General features: G+C 37.1%; 2 protein-coding genes across 4 annotated transcripts in view; one reads left to right on the top strand and one right to left on the bottom strand.

Annotated features, from left to right (window-relative positions):
* cerk (ceramide kinase) overlaps window positions 1–10,902 on the bottom strand; it is a 29,374-nt gene extending 18,472 nt beyond the window's left edge. The window contains exons 1-6 of the mRNA XM_055191481.2: window positions 10,560–10,902; window positions 2,090–2,221; window positions 1,811–1,933; window positions 1,536–1,661; window positions 724–790; window positions 147–292 (exon numbers count right to left, since the gene is read on the bottom strand). Of these exons, the coding sequence (XP_055047456.2) occupies window positions 147–292; window positions 724–790; window positions 1,536–1,661; window positions 1,811–1,933; window positions 2,090–2,221; window positions 10,560–10,710 (745 nt within the window). The 5' untranslated portion in view covers window positions 10,711–10,902. The remainder of the gene's footprint in view (window positions 1–146; window positions 293–723; window positions 791–1,535; window positions 1,662–1,810; window positions 1,934–2,089; window positions 2,222–10,559) is intronic.
* A 395-nt stretch (window positions 10,903–11,297) lies between these two features.
* tbc1d22a (TBC1 domain family, member 22a) overlaps window positions 11,298–19,730 on the top strand; it is a 175,712-nt gene continuing 167,279 nt past the window's right edge. For 2 of the 3 annotated variants that reach the window (XM_055191480.2, XM_055191478.2), the window contains exons 1-4: window positions 11,298–11,519; window positions 12,363–12,419; window positions 15,042–15,472; window positions 18,714–18,893. In XM_055191480.2, the coding sequence (XP_055047455.2) occupies window positions 11,458–11,519; window positions 12,363–12,419; window positions 15,042–15,472; window positions 18,714–18,893 (730 nt within the window). In that variant the 5' untranslated portion in view covers window positions 11,298–11,457. The remainder of the gene's footprint in view (window positions 11,520–12,362; window positions 12,420–15,041; window positions 15,473–18,713; window positions 18,894–19,730) is intronic. The other variant, XM_055191479.2, reaches the window with a different exon arrangement.

Here is a 19,730-nt window from a genome sequence, read left to right as displayed (position 1 = left end):
GACAGACTGCTCACATGTCGGTGCCGTTTACATTCGGTTACAAAAAAAACTGCCACCGGGTTGGGTCAGACTCGGGTCTAATTTTCTCGGGATTGTCTAGGGTCGGGTCTTTCTAAAAAAAAAAAAAATTATGCACGTCTGCTGACCTGCTGGAATGATGCCAATGCGAAGTCCACATGGAATAAGTGTCTCCTCCATAGAGTTCTCGTCGACACCTTTGTCACTTTGCGTACGAGACACGAGGCCATGCATGATCTCACTGAACATGCCATCTCCCCCGACACACACCACACTGCAGGCAGAGACATAGCACTGATCAGGAAGTTATAAGGTACATTAAATAATAAATGACATTTGGGAAAGTCTGTTGTATTTCATGCAAAGCTGGTTATAGTAATACAGAAGCAGAAAGTTTTCAGTTACAAATAATGAAGTTAATTATTAAGACAATTAAACAGGTTTCATGTGTAAAAGTTGATCTGTCTAAACTGCGGTTCACAAATGCAGTTTCGATTATTTGTGAAAAAATTGGCTTTGGTGCATCCACCACGATGCATCATTGTCGCAATTTTAGTTGCCTCCCATCTTCTGCTGCAGTGCCAAACCAATGTGCATTCATGTGAAAATGTTGATCTGTGCTTTGCTGCAGAAGACATATTCCTCACCAGGCAAATTAAGAGTGGCTGCACAGCAAATGTGATTTTCCAGAAGATACGCACTCACCCGTCATACTTCTTTAGATCAGCCTCTGTCTTCAAGTGGTCCTTGGCATGATTTGCATGCTCTGTAACTATAGAAACAAAAGGGAAAAATCATTCCCGTGTTAACGGGACGATGACAACGAGTCTGAGCAGGGGGGTGGGGGACATCATTATGTTCATCTGGCAGTTAAATTGCATTTTTCTTGTGTCTTGATGGAGACTATCCATCAAACTACATCAAATGATAAAGCTATAGCTGCAATGAAAAACAATCCCTGGTACATTTCATTACCGGTTCTCCACCATCAGCACTGATGTAAAATTGTAACTCGGAGGGACGTGTCGAAAATGAATGGGGCTTAGGATAGAGCCCTGTGGATCACATTGATGATATGTGCCAAAGGTGATGTATGGAGCTTATTAAACCGTCTGCAAAACATCTTGTTTGGCACCTCTAATGATTTAGTTTGAATAGTATTTGTCCAGGCAGAGATGCCGTTTACCATTTACAAAATATTTGTGCGGTCATAAAAACAGCCCTTAAGCAACTGCTGAGTAAGCCTGTAATCCTTTGCTCCCACGGCCAATATTCCTACCAACCTAAGATTGTCCTCCCTAAAAACGAATAAATAATGAATGTCTTTGCATTCCTATGTTTATCGACTATCACACTTTGCATTATGGCCAGCTCTAGTGATAGATGACACTGTAAATAAAATCATATTCTTGGGACGGCCTGACAGGTGGGGCCATTTGTCAACTGAGATCTATTTGCAACGCGTAAAAGCTCATTTTTTATTTAAATGTTAATGCAGGCAGCTGACGGGTCCTCACCAATCACATTGGTGGAAATAGAAGCCCGGGAAAAGATGGGGGCCACTTTGTGGTCGTAAATCTGCTTCCCGCGTTGTTTTCCTCCGTAGGGGTTGATGTACACCAGCAAGTGCTTCGGTCGATTGGCTGGAAAATAAGAGGCGGACAGAGCATTTAAGTCTTTCGTTTTTAATTTGTCCAACTAACGTGAAAACAGATGAAGACCTAAGCATGTAATTTTGGGATTCAAAGTGCATATTACTCAATATTTGGAAGAAAGCGTCATAAGGACATACTTAACAACGCTAGCTGTTCTCTAATAGTTTCGACCCAGAGCAAACACAGGGCCCGCTCAGGGCAGTGAAAAGTCACGTCGCTGCACCGCCAGCAGTGCTGCCTCGTCCTCTCCACGTACGTAACTATAAAAACAATAAAACATAGACCAACCTTTATGATCAACTTTGTTTGGGTACAGCCATGCTACAGTAGATCAAATCTGAGATATAGGCCACACGTGTACTTTTATCAGCTAACAGATAAGCTGATAACAGGCTGGCGTGTCTGTGCTTGTATACCTGTGAAAGCGTGCTGTTGGGAGTCCACTGGACTTTGAGGAACCTTCTGCCATTTCCCACTGTACTTACTGGGAGAGTCATCATCATTTTCTTGAACAGCTATGATCTCACACACTGGGACACAATGACTACCTGTGTAAAAAAAATATGTGGGTCAACCTCCTAAAGTATATGATTCTGTTCCAAACCTAGTGAGCTCCGCTCCAATGTATCCATTTTGCTAAGGTAGCATCTGTATCTTCTCGGGACCCTAGTGACTGAATTTGATTGTTCAGCATAAACTCAGTGGAGTGTATAAATAGCCCTGAAGAGTTTGAAGTTCACATTTTGAAATGCTTTTATTATGCTGACTTACACTCAGCAATTCTGTAAAGGCCAGTCTGACATTCAGTTCTCTCTGAACCCAAACAGAATAAACAGACTAATTAAATGATGAACCAGGAAACAAAAATCATTTTAAGCATCCACTATGTTGGCAGTTTCAGGCAGTTCCCCAAGAAAAAATATTCACGGTTTTAATAGTAAAAGGGCAGTAATCATTTTTGATTAACATCTGCGTTATCAGTCTGAAAAAAATGGACAAAAAGATCTCCAACTGTTACTGGGGCGGTAGTCTTTGCACATAAATACTTCATATTAGTACCTCAAAGCTACATATGGTGCTTTTTCATTGCAAAGTACCCCATGGTTTGGTTTGGGTCAGCTTACTTATGGGGGCTGTTCATTGGGTGCAGTACGTAGTACCCAAAACATTTTTTAGTACCACCTTGGTCGGGGTTCCAAGCGACTCGAGCTGATACCAAAACGTGACGCGAAAACACATAAAATCACTGATTGGTCTGAGAGAATCGCCACTACCAGCGTCATCGCTATAATGTAAAAGATTAGCTTTACCTTTATGCTAGCTTGTGCTGTCTCGAGTAAACATATCATCTGTGCTTTGCTGCAAGTTCCCAAACTCCCTTTTAGCGATGAAAAACATCCACATGATGAGAATCAGGAACAGCATAACAGTTTTTTTCCAGACTTGCAGTTTGTGGCGGCACATTCGCGACGCGCAAGTCCGCATTTAGCTTAAATGCAACTTAAATGAGGCACAGCAGAGTGCGTCCACCAACGCCATGGGTGTTTGTACAGAAGCTGTCATGTGAGACAGATATGGTGATAAATGCGATGTGCAAACATCTATTTGTGGTGGCCAATTTTAATTTTGTGAAGAATTTTGTATGATGTCACAGCAGTAAGCAGCGTAAATATAACAGCACGCCTATATCACTATTCCCTTCCACTCCGAAGTGTTACTTAACTCGATGGAAAGCTACTAACCAAGTCAAAGTGAGGTGAGCTGACCTGACCCAAACCAAACCATGGTGCTATGCAATGGAAAAGCGCCAATATTGTTACCAAAGAGTACACGTTAGTACCTCAAAGGTACATGATGCCCAAATGTCAACATATGTGTACCTAAACGGTACATGATATTAGGACCGTTTTTTAAGGGTACTGCCCCAGTGACAGCTTGAGACCATTTTTTGATTACTTTTTTCTTACAGTTTTACTACAAATATCATTGTGGTTATTATAGTGATGGCATGGTAGGCTATAGTTATAGCTATTACCAGTAATAATTTAATCAGTTAAAAAGTTACAGAATGTAACTATGCTGTCAACCATAGAAACATTTTAATTTTTTGTTTAATTATTAGGACCCGTAATCAAAAGTATCTTACCACTAAGAGTTCTCCTAAATAGCCGTAAAAGTTCTTAGCTAAATAAATAGCTCCTAAAACCTATTCACAAAGTACCATGTTTAAGTGCTATAATTGGGTCCCCAGTGCTTCTATCAACCCTATAAAATGTGAAAAAGATCAAACCAGTATCTTAGTTTTGGTAAACAATTCTCTGCAAGCTTGTGAAAAAATAGGTAATTGAAATTTGGCTCCCTCTGTGATGTCAGAAAGGCATGATAATACCACCCCTTAATCTGCACTTTTCAACCACGATACTGCCATTTAGTGCAGAGATCAACTCATTTGCATTTTAAAGGACACACCCAAAACAGCAAATTTTTGCTCACACCTACAAAGTGACACATGCTTTAACAATTTATCTATATGGTATTTTGAGCTAAAATGTCACATACGTACTCTTGAGACAAAAAGATTTCTTTTACATCTTAAAAAGTCTTGTTAAATGTCCCCTTTAGGTTAAAAGAGAAAAGGCGGGGCTGACCTCGCTGCTATGGATGATGTCATCAAGATTACTAACTGTGGCCACAGTGATTGGCAGATATGAGTGATTTAATCCAAGGTGTAATGTATTATGATGCCATAATCAAAAAAAGATTTTAAAATGAAAATGTAGTCATTTTTAAATAGAGATGTAGGCTAAGTATTAATAATTAAAGTAAATGTTAATCTAATTTACAGCCTCTTACGTGTCTGCATTTTATAAACAATGCTCTGATATGACCACACTTTTATTAGGTGCTAAGGTTCTTCAAAGCGATTCAATAAAATGACCATTTGGGCTCCATAAAAAAAAACATGCGTCAAAGGTTATTAAGAGATGGATCGACTAAGCAATATTATAGGAATGGTGAGAAGGCTGTGTGTCATTGCGTCCCAAACGACTCTTAATAGAAGCCACAATTTCAAACGTAACATTATGATGGTATTGACAGAGAGAGAGGGGGGTGCTTTCCTTTTTCTTTTCTTCAAAACGGACTGATAAAAGTACAGGATGAGTGCAAGTTTGTGTGAGAGTGGGACCAATCGTGCTAGGGCACGTTTCGATCCATAAGGTATAATATGAGCGCGCCCAAAGTCTTTTATGATTTTAATCATTGCATTTAAATGTTAACAAAATTGTGCTTAAACATTTATCTTTCAACTTGACATATGCCTAACAACCTGGCTAAGTAACTGAAATAATCTATTTAGCTTGCTGAAGATTGCATCAAGGGCAAAAAGAAGGACACCATACAGCAAACCCAAACAATTTAAAGCCAAAAATCTGCAAGTCCACAATTATGTATCTAAAAAAAGGTAACATAACCAGCCTACCTTTACAATTTCCGCTTGCATTTTAGTACTAATAATACTACATCTGGAGGCAGTATCTGTGACATACAGGACACAGCAGGGAATGGTATTCTTCTTATGTAACAGCAACATTAGTCGGAAAATAATGACAAAATGCTTTGAGACTTCAGTTGTGATATTTCCTGTGAACATGGTGATGCTGGCAGCTTCATTTTGTTTGTGTCTGCAGTAAGACATTATGTAAATGTCAGTTTCCATCACCTCTGCATTCTGTGGAGAATATCTAAGCAAACCATCAGGGATTTTTTGCATTCTGACAGGCTGTGCCCAAATGACTTGAGTCAGCTTGTGTCGTGTTGCGTAATGCGAGCTTCCTAGAAAACCCCATGGGAGAGGAAGTTAATAAGGTTTGACCTTATTAAAAAGATCAGAGAGTTATGTGGATTAGAATGGAATGGAGTATGGCCTAAGAAACTTTACTTAATGCCTAAATACTCACCTAGGGTAACAATTTATCATAATTAAAACTTTATGATGCCTTTAAATCAGATGTAGTGCATTTCATTTTTACAGAGCCTAATGAAACCTTTCATATGATCAGATGTGGCCATAAACTTGACGGCACCATAAACAGGGAAAACAATCTGATAACCGTTTAGTGATACTTTTATATTACGACGTTTTGTTACAATGCTTGAATTCATTATAAAAGAGAACTATAAAATGCAAGGGCAATAATTACAGTTATAAAGTTCATAAGGTAGATGCCAACGCAATCATATTTCTCTACATAGCTTCTTGACATCTACTTACCAAGTCAAATCTCTGTTCATGTTTCAATAAAGTATCATGAAATAGAGAAACTTTAATGTTGTCATAGAGTTTGACAATGGAGGTCAACATATGAACGCTGTCATTTTCTAATAATGTTACAACCTTGTTTATGTCTGGCTACAGTCCTAAAACTCCCCATCATTAAACAGTAACAGTAACAACATAAACAAGCGGCTTTCGTGGTCCTCACGTAACTTCCGGTAAACTCCGCGAAGAATAAATAACAACAAAGTCCTTTTCAGGTTGTTTATTTATATAGCAAGCAAAATAAACAACATGTAGATTACATAGGAACCCAAAAACATTTGTTATTTTCGACAAGATATTTGTTTAGTTTGAGTTTAGTTACTTTCAGCAACTAGTCAGACCATTAAACAAACAAAAACCGAATAAAGCCCGATGAAACGGTTTATATGCTTAAAAAATGTAACTTTCTTAAATTCACCCATATACTTCCTGTATTAGGGTTGTGCCGATAGACGATACTATCGACGATAATAATCAGACATATTGCGATTGTGTTGTTTCCGCTCTCTAGCACGTATGGAATTTCAGAGCGCCTGGGCTTTAATAACATGCTCAGAATAATGGCATCTGTTTTAAGAAAGTTCCGGTCATGACAGTACTGCCCTTAGAGTAAATCAGCTTCTTTTTTGTCCACCAATCAAGTGGCTTATCATAAACGAGTAAAAAATGAACAAATAAATAATTTAGTAAACTATGGACTACAACAAACACACAGATTGTAGGCAATAGTTTAGTCAAGACAGACATTATCATAATTCCTCCCGCTTCCGCAATTCGATTCGATTTCGATTCTTGATGCTTCGGTTCGGTTCGATTCGATTCACTTCGGTATTGATTTGCTTGCTTCGGTATCGATTCAATAATAAGTAAATACACAAGCAATTAAGTACCTTAGTATATTTTTAAATAATGTGTGTAGTATTACTAATGTTTGATCACGTTGATGGTGCGGGCTTGAAAGAAGTGCTGCTGTTTGCCATCTTTGATCTTTCAAACATGCTAAGCAGCGTCACATTTCTGGCTGACGTCAGAGGTATTCAGAACAATCACAACATACAGATTAGCTGGCCAATCAGGGACATCGAGCTTTTCAAATCTATGCGTTTCAGGAAGAGAGTGAAATATGGAGCTACAAAAATGTACGGTATGTGGAAAATAATGTGTTTTTTAACTATAAACCACGTGAACACATCGAATTATACCAAATACACAAAATAACGTTGTTTTTTAGCAATGAAATAGGTGCTCTTTAAATAAAATGTTTTGATGTTGTCTCGTTTCTGTGTTAAATACAGTAAACTGGTTAATTGGGGAAGTAAAGCAAATTACAGGAAATGCCGCTGAACAATAGTTGACATTCCCGGATCTATTAATGTTATTTCGGAGTGATCTCCTTCCCAAACACACTGCATGTCCTTTTCAAAGACTGTGATCTAAGGCTTAACTATGCACAACAAAGCAGCTCACCATGGTGTTCAGAACAGGTTAATGGTTAAATTGCTCAAAGAAATACTGCTAAATAATTATACTATCAAATTCAGTAACACTACTGTTGCACAAGAAAAGAGTCACCTGCTCAAGGTTTCTCCTGACACTTAAAACAATATCTTATGTGTTTAAATGGAAGCAAGCAAATCAGGGCCCAAATTCAAACTTGCTAAATTGGGAGAAACTCTTAAAACTAATGGGCATGTCAATGCTAATTTCAGGACTCCTAATTTCTTTGTTCTACGAATATAACACAACGTGTTTTAGCTCTTAAATCTGTCACTTTAGACCAAGTCACAAACAACTGTTCTTGTATACAGTTTGGTTTTCTTTTATGTTTGTATGTCTTACTATCATCCACGACTATTTTAGTCTGTTAATTAAAAGTTTGCTCTTAAACCCTTTAAAAAAGTTCTACACAATGACTTAAATGTGCATGGAGACAAGCTTAAAATTTGTGCAGTGGGTGGCTGGAAGCCTAGACTTTAAAATAATAAATTAACTCTCATCCAGCGTTGTTCTGAAGTGCTGCGCTTGAGCATCATAACAGGGCATTCATTTCTGCGTAACGTTTCCAGCAAAACTAAACATTTGTTTAGCATAAAAGGGCCCTCCACAAATAATGTCTTTTGTGTCCCCTCTCCTCTTGTTTCATGTGCTCAAAGCAAACTACTTCATGGTGAAAGGGGTTTGATTACACAGCAGATCGGAAGAAGTACACTACACTGGCAAGCTAAAGCTTTCCACAGTTAAAACCGATGCCCAAATAAGAAAAAAATAAATGCTCATGATGTATTATTATATTATACAAATAAATAAAAAGACTTACCAAACAGAACAACTGGCATATGTATAATAAGGCACATCAATGTCATCCAGAGCATTAAATGAAAATCAAACTAGAGCCCGACCGATATATCGGTAGGGCGATATTAAGCATTTTCCAAACTATCGGTATCGGCATTCAGAATGGCCGATAAATGAAACAAAAACAAAAAAAAACCCCGGACGAAACAGCCTTCAACCATGTCAGGAGTGTAGCCGTTGTATAGTTTGTCCACCAGAGGGCACTCTACAACCTCCCTGATGGCAACACTCATGTATAATGCGTCACACATCCTGCAACCTGCTGATCCAAGTTTCTTTTTAAAATGCATTATCATATTATTTTAGTTAAAACTCATAAATAACTACAAATAACTAATGTTAGGGAAATCTGTTAATGTTTTCTTGCACGTTTCTGAAATAAAAAATATTTAAAATATCGGCCGATATATCGGAATATCGGATTTTAAAACCAACAAACATTTGTATCGGTATCGGCCTTCAAAATCCTTAATCGGTTGGGCTCTAAATCGAACACAAAGATAACAACACATATTAAGGGGATTATGACAATAAAGTTCACAAAAGTACCCTAACAGTCTTTGTGAGCAGGACATCCTATTAATACTTTATGCAGGGTGGAAACTTTAAAATTCAAATGCATCATAGCCCCGAGGAAAAACATCCATCAAGAGCTTTAAATAAAGGTCTGCTTTGTGTAATAGATATTGAAGGTCACCGTGTTCTCAATGGCTCCTCAGGTGTATTATGTATCAAAAGCTCATGTACCGTAGGCCCACACTACAAGATTACCAAAATGACTGATTAACTGTCCAAACCTGCAAGATATTCCATCATAGATAGCTAGAAATTCATTAACAATGATAGATCCAGCAATACAGAGAGACTGGTAGAGTACAGTGTGTGGAGACTCACAATCCTATTTCCTTAAGATTATCAATGACATCTCTGCCCTTCCAGCACAGTCTATGTACTTCACAGTCTTTACCAACAACTGAAAATTCAAAATAAGTCGCGACTAAACGTTTGCAGAATAAAAGTTTTTGTTTAAATAATATATCTATTATATATAAATATATGCATTATATAAATATATTTTTCTTAAAATTATACATGAATGTGTGAGTATTTGTATATACAGAATTATTATACACAGCCCACACACATATATTATGTAAACAAAAACTTTTATTCTGCAAAGGCAGTACTAAATCTATAAAAAAAAAAAAAAAAAACTTTTCCACACAGTTAGTTTAGGTCTGTACAACAAGAATAAAACAAGATGATTTAAACAATGTCATAGGGGCGGTTTCCCTGACAGGGATTAGATTAGTCCTAGACTTAAACACTTTTAAGAGCTCTCCAAACGAAAAAAAAAAACAACAACTTGCACTTACATATCTTATAATACATCAGTGCCCTTTGTTTTACCTCAAAATGCACACAGGCAATGTTTTAGTAAGGCATGTTTGTTAAAACTAGTTATATTTCCTAATTAAACTAAGGCCTGGTCCTGGATTAAGCTAATCATGCTCCGGGAAACCACCCCATAATGTTTAGCTAAATCAACTTAAATTTAAGCTCCTGCAACATGTAAAGCACATTTAGAATGAACAATAGAGACATAAGAAAAACAGTATAGAAATTAAGGTGGAAATTATATGAAAAATTATAAAATGCATTGCATTATTATTATATACATATATCATGCATGGTTTTATTGTATTACAATATTGTTTATTGTAAGATGTATTGTACACATTACTAAAGTGATTGTCTAATCAGACGTTATGTTCACAAGTACGTGTCTGAATTTATGGTGATCACATATGCTTAAACTTGACTAAAACAAGTGATCAATAAGCTGTCCTACACATGTCTGAAAACGAATTTTGAGTTTTTAAGAAAAAAAAAAACTTTTGTGTTCATAAAGTTGATTCAAACACAGCTAGTAACACTTAATGTTTAATGGGTATTTTATATCAATATTTTCAAAACCATTAGTACAGCATATTAACACACACAACATTTACGTCAATTATGTCATCTGAGTATATGTGTTTGTTATTACATTTTCTTTATATAGTTGAGTTACAGTAATAATGTGTTCTCCAAATAAGCGGGCCACATATGCTGGGTGCTACGCACGCGACCAGGTTTTGAGACATACACCAATCAATAAGATCGCATTCTGTTGTCTATTTTATAAGTGTATCAGATATTTAACTCACCAGCTTTGACAGCTCCATATATTGCGCGCCCGGCTTGTTTTTTGGTGGTCTGTGTCTCTTTCCAAGCGAGAATCGCGCAATTTAATATGACCTCATAAGGTCTGCGCTGAACACAGAGCTCGGAACACAACAGACGCGGCTGCTTCTCCATTTCTAACGTTAACGACAGATATACGTTAGTTATCTCACTTTCATCTTCACGTCGGTTTTATGCTATACCGCACTGTGGTTATAAATCATATTTAAAAATAACGATAGTCGCTACCATGTTGCTTGTCTTTCCATAAGCAGTTTAGCTGCATAGCGGTTTTTTTCTTTCCTGACAAAGTGGGAGGGAGCAAACGCGTCACACAAAATGCTACTGTAGTAGGAGGTGCAATGTTGACGTCTGACACAAAGTAGTGTACCTCTTACAGGTTTGCTTGCTATTAACACGAATGATTTCAGAATGTAATTATACATAATAAGTTAAGGTTATATAAGATGTCTTTATTTAAGTCCCGAACACATATAACATGTTACATGGACCATGATTCATGTTATACTTGAAATATTTTATACATTCTGGAAAAATAAATATAAAATAAATCGCATTTTAGAACAATAATAATGATAGAAATAACTGTAATTTTTAATATTCTAGAAAATATAGACAGACCTTCGATGGCACTTTCAGAAGATATGTAGAATCACTTGTGATTGGCTGTCCAGCAGCCACTCAATACCGCCTTTAACCAATCATATTTGCACTTTTCTGCTGTGGGCGGTGCCAACATGGCGGCTCTCTGAGTTTGCGAAGAGAAACTGAGGTGTAAATAAACTATTTGTGCACCGTTTGGACATCTTATTAGCTATTTTCTCTAAATTATTTAATGAAAGATCGACCATAGCCCGAAGGATGTCAGGTGACGGCAACAAAAAGCAGTTCTGGAAGAGAAACACATCCAAGGTTCCTGGGAAGTAAGTGACGTGTTCATGCTAATGTCTGTATGTTAGCTGTATGTGTGTGTTTATGTTTGTTTAATTCTAGATATAACTAGTTAAATACTATTTTATAGTAGCAGATCTCGCGAAAAGAGCTCTAAATACCCAGAATGACACGTGTCATTCAAATCTGCTCTGTTTTTAGGCTTTACTCATGTGATGTTAGCTGTACAGCTTCATGTCTGTGTTGATGGCAATGCATTAACTTTGTGTCATTCCTGTTTGGAGTCGTTCACCACTTATATATCGTTGTGTGATCAATTTGCATCAGATCTGATTATTACAGCTGCTATACAGATCAATGCCATATGTTTTAATAATCTGTCTTGTCATGTGTTAGCCTGTTAGCTTGGTGCTGTTGGGCCTCTAAATTGACAACATTTAAAAAGTACTGTGATGGTACAGTAGTAGTAATAATGTATTAAAAGTGTTTATAAGTACTTAATTATATACTTACCTTGCTGCTAATTTTTTTATGTGACAGTCAAAAGTACTTCAGGGTATGTTTTGGTGCTGCTAACAAAGTAATACCATTCTACTTTTTTGGTATTATATAGTAGAGATGTAATTAATAATATAAAATATAATATATAATTAATACGCTTTAATATAATTATTAAAGTTTAATAAATTAATAAACTTTCTGACTATTGTTCCAATGACTATTAATAGTATCATGTCTTTCAGTTGTGTTTTAAAGTAATTAGTTGAGTCATTGTTGACTTGTTAAACCAGTTTTCATGTCACATAAATAATGGTGAGATATTTATATGTATTGATATACATCTATTGATTTGTTTATTGTACCATTCTTCTCAGTATCCAGCATGTGTATGGAGCCCAGCACCCCCCATTCGACCCTCTGCTACATGCCAAGTAAGCTCACTTATATCTGAAGATGCTAACAAATGTTTGTACTCTAGGATATTAAAAAAATCTTTGGAGACTAGTTTTTCAGAATTTCAAGTGTTTCAAGTGTTGCATCAACATGGAGAAAACTTTTAATATAAGTAAAGACACCGAGGCACACATGATTCAGCTTTTCTGAAGAACTGTAAATATATTATGTAAGCAATAGCTGTATTGTCATTCTGAGTTTGAATAATGCATTGATGATTATTCATTTCGTTCATGATTTGTTGGACTTTATTAAAGGGATAGTTCACCCAAAAACCTTTAATGTCTTCTTTCTAATGAACACGAAGGAAGATATTTTGAGAAATGTTTGTAACCGTTCAAAAGCCCCATTCACTTCCATAGTATTCTTTTTCCTACTATGGAAGTGAATTGGGCTTTTAATCAGTTTGGTTACAACTGGTCCTCAAAATATCATCTTTCTTGTTCATCAGAAAAAAATACATTTATACAGGTCTGTAACTAAATGAGAGTGAGTAAATGATGAGAGAATTTTCATTTTTGGGTGAACTATCCCGTTTGAGAAACAGATTCTCACATTCAAATTTTATATTATGAAGGAGGATTAGGGCCAAGCTAAAATGAAAAGATTAAACCATCTCGAGATTAAAGTAATTATAATGAGAGATTTAACTAGTATTTTTTAGAAAAATAATAATAAAAAATAAATCAAATTGCGAGACTAAAGTCATAATATTTCGAGAGTAAAGTCATTAATATATATAGACGGTTTCATCAGACGCATGTGCAGTGACGTGATACACGTCTGGTCTGGTTTCAGTTTTTTTTAATGGTCTGACTAGTTGCTAAACTGAACTCATGAACAAATACCTCGTCGAAAATAACAAATGTTTTGGTTTCCTAGGTAATCTACGTGTTGTTTATTTTGCTTGTTATTTAAATAAACTACGTTTAAAGTACTTTGTTGTTATTTATTCTTAGCGGAGTTTACCCGAAGGTACATGTTGATATATATGAGGCTGTTTACACTTGGCATTAACATGCGTTTTCGTCGATCGGATCACAAGTGGACGACGTTAATGCCAGGTATAAACGGTGTTCAAAAAGTTTTGAGCTCGTCCACTTTCGACCACTTTCAACCACATCCAGAGGTAGTCGAAACCACTTTCGATCAAATCGCTTTGGAGTTGCGGAACGCACATGTGGTTGAATGTGTTGAACAGCCACACGCGACCGCCTTCTATCCGCCCTTATCTAATCAGAGGTATTAAACACAAGTTTTACGTCTTTTTTTGACTTCTGGCGTGAACATGCGGTGAACAGCGCTATTTTTAGCCTTTCATTAATAAAACTAAAGCGGCTGATCTCCGTAGTTTCGTTTTGAAAGCGTGTAAAGTTGCGCGACCCTATTTCATCAATTGCGCTGAAAATTCAAAGAAAGCTCTTACATACTCATGTACAAAACACTGTGCAGCATGTTTACTTGCTAAACAAGCAGTGCACTCCGACATAATATTAGTTTGCATCCATGTAAACTCATAATTACTCCCGCTCGGGTTTGAATGACAGCAGAGAGACTTGCCACCGTCTCACAGACCACCCCCTCATACTATTCAGCACAGAAGCGGTCGAAAGTGGACAAAAGAGACGGATTTAAATACCAGGTGTAAACGTAATGTGTCTCTCTCGTCCACTTGTGATCCGATCGATGAAAACACATCTTAATACCAAGTGTAAACAGCCCCTATATTTCACAATCTGAATACACAATCAAAGTTTCACTTTATTCTCAATTGGCTTAATGCATTAAGACAGTGATATTAATACACTCATTTTACTATACACTAATAATTATAAGCATACTATTATTGGCGCTTTTCCATTGCATTGCATAGAATAGCACGGTAGAGCTCAGTTTTTGCTAAATTTGAGGTGATCAATCTGTAAGACACATTCAGCGTTTTCTTTCAGTGTTTTTCCTAGCGCATCTCCCTCATATTGTTTTATTAATATAAGGCCGGCGTGTAATTTGGTATCTGCTTTTCAGATCTGCTTGTTTGCATTACTCAAAACTTGTTAATATAAAAATATGAAATTATTCTCAAAATATAATGACTTTATTTCCAAAACCTCACAACTTTATTTTCAGTTTTGACTTAATTTTCGAAATATTATGACTTTATTCTCGTTATATTGACTTTGTTCTCAAGGTGTTTTTATTTTTAGCTTGGCCCTATTCCTCTTTGGTATTTTATTGTTAGTAAAAACTGATTAAATGTCAGAAGAGAGTGAGATTTTTACACTACCCTTCATATAAAAAAAGAGTAAATGACCCTAAACTTTTTTATGATAAAGTGTATTTTTAGTGCAGACACGTCTCATTAGTGATAGGACTATTATCAGTTGTGTTTTCAGGCAAATACTTTTGATTGGGTAATCCAGCAGTAGAAATGTGTGTTATGATCGCTCAAAGTGTTTTATATCCCCCCCAGGTAATAATCCCCTTCTACACTAAAGTCCGAGAATACTATGCAAATGTTGACTTAATGGTCTTGTGTATCTTCTATTCAGCCATCATGACATAAACAAAATTGAAATTTTGAAACTGTATCTCCATTTTAGCCTGATGAAAGTAGGAAACAAGCCTCCATCCACCACTACGCCAGGAAAACCAAAAAAAGCCACCACTTTCCAAGAGTTTGAAAGCATCACCAGTGACGCCTGGGATGTGGGTGACGACGACGATGAACTTCTTGCCATGGCGGCCCAGAATCTCAACATTGAGGTTGTCATGGAGACCGCCAATAAGGTGATAGAAAACCACAGCAAGCTACAGGAACAACGACAGCAGCAGATGGACAAAAGTGCGGAACATGATGGAAAAGACAGAGAAGACGTGCATGAGGAAGATGAGGAAGAGTTAGAGGATGAAGTGGAAAGAGAGGATGGAGCAGAGATGACTACAAACATTTCATTCAATTCAGATTTGTTTCCACACAGTGATAACAGACTGGTGAAGTCGCACAGTGAAGCAGCCGTTGGTTCACCTAAAGGTGAGTAGCAAGTACATCACTTTAGGTGCGGTCCAGGTTTGCTGTGTGATTTGTTCCTCAGATTTCACGAATCTGATATAAACTTTTGCTTTTCTGTGTTTCCTCAAACTTTAGTGCTTTGACAAGAGGTTATATGTATGGGTCAAAGAGTGTATTGATCAAATGGTCAAAAGCGATCAACGTAATGTTTTACTGGTGGAATAAATTGGCTAAAAAGTTTCTAGTTTGCCGTTTAATTATATAGGCACTACATTTTTAAATGCCATGATTGGTTAATGTTAAGTGCCTAATCTCTGAAAAACTTCAGGAATGTCATGACTCAGTGCAATGTAAGCTTCTCACTGGTGGCTATACTGAGCTGTGATTTTAAGTACAATAGACCAGCAGGGCTATTTCATGCTTTTAAGAGCCCTCCAAAACATTAGGCATTGGTATACTAGAGGACATTGGCTTTTACGTCATAACTCTTTTTTCCTTTTCCCCCCTATTGTCCTTTTGTGATATTTTTAAAGTCCCATCAGTAGTTACAATCAGTTCCACTTAGGGGTGGGGGCGATACAGCCTCAAAATTATAACATAATATTTAAAAAAATATCTGCAATGATGATATTTATGACGGTATAAAAATTTTGGAAAAGGAAGGGCATTTTCCATTCAATGAGCTGTCATTGAAGACAGACTACCTAATTCGAAGTGTAAATCCATTGTCAAAAGGCGGCAGAAGCAGCATTACAGTGCAATAATAGTTGCACGATCACACAGCATGAGTTAAATGTAAACAACTTTGTCAAGAGATGTGATGCACATAGTTCCCATGACGCAACAAACACATATTTTGAAAACACAAGCAACACGCATGACAATCCGAACACATTTTTGAATTGCGCCCCTTGGATAAGCAGTCACCAGCTCCCACTGTATTCTGAACTATCGACGTACACCATCCACACTTACACCAGTAAGACAACATGCTCTTCACCCCAAACCAGCGAGTTCACAACTTAATCTACCCGTAATGATAGCAATGCTCGGTGACATTCCACTTGTTGTATTGACTCATGCATAAGCACTTGGACTTCGGGTCACAACAGTCCTTTCAAGTTCATGTGTGTTTCCGGCAAGTAAGGAAATGCTTATATTACTTAACTGGCCAACGGTGCAAACCAACCCTGTGATGTCACACACTGTGGTATAACAAAACAATGCAATAGCAAAACATATATTTTATTCTTAAAATGATTATATTAATCATGTTCATTATACACCCACCTAAAGGATTATTAGGAACACCATACTAATACTGTGTTTGACCCCCTTTCGCCTTCAGAACTGCCTTAATTCTACGTGACATTGATTCAACAAGGTGCTGTAAGCATTCTTTAGAAATGTTGGCCCATATTGATAGGATAGCATCTTGCAGTTGATGGAGATTTGTGGGATGCACATCAAGGGCACGAAGCTCCTGTTCCACCACATCCCAAAGTTGCTCTATTGGGTTGAGATCTGGTGATTGTGGAGGCCATTTTAGTACAGTGAACTCATTGTCATGTTCAAGAAACCAATTTGAAATGATTCGAGCTTTGTGATTATCCTGCTGGAAGTAGCCATCAGAGGGCATGGTGGTCATAAAGGGATGGACATGGTCAGAAACAATGCTCAGGTAGGCTGTGGCATTTAAATGATGCCTAATTAGCACTAAGGGGCCTAAAGTGTGCCAAGAAAACATCCCCCACACCATTATACCACCACCACCAGCCTGCACAGTGGTAACAAGGCATGATGGATCCATGTTCTCATTCTGTTTACGCCAAATTATGACTCTACCATCTGAATGTCGAGACTCATCAGACCAGGCAACATTTTTCCAGTCTTAAACTGTCTAATTTTGGTGAGCTCGTGCAAATTGTAGCCTCTTTTTTCTATTTGTAGTGGAGATGATGTTGTAGTCCATCCGCCTCAAGGTTGTGCGTGTTGTGGCTTCACAAATGCTTTGCTGCATACCTCTGTTGAAACGAGTGTTTATTTCAGTCAAAGTTGCTCTTCTATCAGCTTAAATCAGTCGGCCCATTCTCCTCTGACCTTTAGCATCAACAAGGCATTTTCACCCACAGGACTGCTGCATACTGGATGTTTTTTCCTTTTCACACCATTCTTTGTAATCCCTAGAAATGGTTTTGCATGAAAATTCCAGTAATTGGGCAGATTGTGAAATACTCAGACTGGCCCGTCTGAATTGCTTAAATCACCTTTCTTTCCCATTCTGACATTCAGTTTGGAGTTCAGGAGATTGTCTTGACCAGGACCACACCCCTAAATGCATTGAAGTAACTGGTTCCCAAACTTTTTCAGCGTGCGGCCCCCCTTGTGTACGGTGCATTCCTTCGCAGCCCCCCAAAGAAAATTTGTGACAAAAACAGTTCTAAAACTCAACATTTGAATAAAAAAACATTAAATTGTACAAAAAAGTAGTGCTTTTGGTTAGTAGCCTTATTTTTTAGATTTAATTACACAGAATTCATGATAAATTGTGTATTTCATAAAATGTCATAAAACTGGGGCCCCCCTGGCACCATCTCACGGCCCCGGCCCCCAGTTTGAAAACCACTGGTAGATAATTGCATTAATGAGAAATTGAACAGGTGTTCCTAATAATCCTTTAGGTGAGTGTATATTATTTATTAAAGTGGAATTTATGTAAACTTGACTGACTTTTGAATTTCCACTTTAAGTGTAATGCCCCCTGGAGCATCACACTAGCCAAACGAACCATACTTTGAGGGTCAAAGTACTCTGGTACGGTACGCATAGTGGGAGTTCAAAATATTAATATACAAAATAATGAATATGAATAAAAAATGTTTTAGGGGTGCCATTGTTTTTGGAATGAACCATAAAATTTAATTGTGTAATGTGTATCCACCATTATGTTCGCAGTGGCTTGCTTGACCGTCAGTTGATTTATTTGATAGTAAATACTGAATGTGATGTACAGTACAGTGATGGCATGCTCCGAACGGAGCTTCTTTAATAGATATTGGTTGACATAAAAGTGTTTCATTACCACTCTCTTGGAAACCGCTTTCTCTGACCTGCCAGCTCACTGACATCCCTTTGTCAGGATGTTTCAGGAAATAGACTTAGCTTCTGTAATTAAGTTTAATGGGCTGAAGAGTGTTAGAGAGCGGCCAGAGCTGTTTATTTGGTCATTAAAGTTGTGTTTTGTCTTGTGTTTGTGGATCAGAGGTGAGCGGCGAGGGGACAGGACTCTTCAGACAGCAGTCACTTCCTCACAGGCCCACAATTCCACTAGTTGCCCGCATGGCAGATCAGAACACATCAGGAACACCAGCCATGACGGAGAGAGAGGCATCGCGACTCGACAAATTCAAACAGGTTCTGGCTGGTCCAAATACTGATCTAGGTAAGATTCTTCTGTAGTTGTATTACTTAATGAAATGTTCTTTTTATAAATAGCCTGAAACAGAGCCAACTAATTCAAACCTAAAGTAGCATCTGTTAATTCACCCAGAAATTATAATTCTGTCATCCTTCGTTATGTCACTCTAAATCTTCATACTGCTATTTTAAAAAACATTCATAAATATCTTCTCTTTAAAATAATTGTTTATGATTACTGTCAAGCTTAAAAAAATTCTGTAAGTGGTCAAGACTATAATTTATTGACTTTTCAGCATCATTACCGGTACCCAAGGACGCTTGTCATTATTTTGCTGTTACAATTAATGTCAAGTTTACCTAAATATAAATTGCTACATTTTTAAAAAGTAGACTTGGCGCCAGTGGCGGAGTGGGACCAAAAAAATCTACCGGGAAATTTTGTATTCCACCGGCCCTCCGTGGTAAAAAGAAAAGGTCTCATATTTGTAGTAAAGCTAGGGTAATACAAATCGTAATCAATCTGCAAAAAAAAAATACATTTTCATAAAAATAATAAAATCATTAAATTATGATGGAGATGCGCACCTGCAATTAGCTATTACATAACAGAGCGAGGCCAGAGATGAACGTGCTCATAAATGGGAGTAATATGGAATAATGTGTGCATCTTTGAATAACTAAGAAATTTTCCTTTAAATATAATTTTTGTCATATAAAGTTTTAAGAGATAATAATTTTGTATTACTAATGTTATTGCTTATTTATTTTAACATATTTGGCGCATTTACCTCAGAGTTTATTTCAGTAATATTGCTGTTTTTCCCGTAATATTAATAATAATAATAATAATACAATTTAC

The sequence above is a fragment of the Misgurnus anguillicaudatus genome, chromosome 1 (genome assembly GCF_027580225.2).
Source record: "Misgurnus anguillicaudatus chromosome 1, ASM2758022v2, whole genome shotgun sequence".
NCBI classification, from domain to species: domain Eukaryota; kingdom Metazoa; phylum Chordata; class Actinopteri; order Cypriniformes; family Cobitidae; genus Misgurnus; species Misgurnus anguillicaudatus.
Note: the sequence above shows the minus strand (reverse complement) of the source record. Positions and strands in the feature narration are given on the sequence as shown.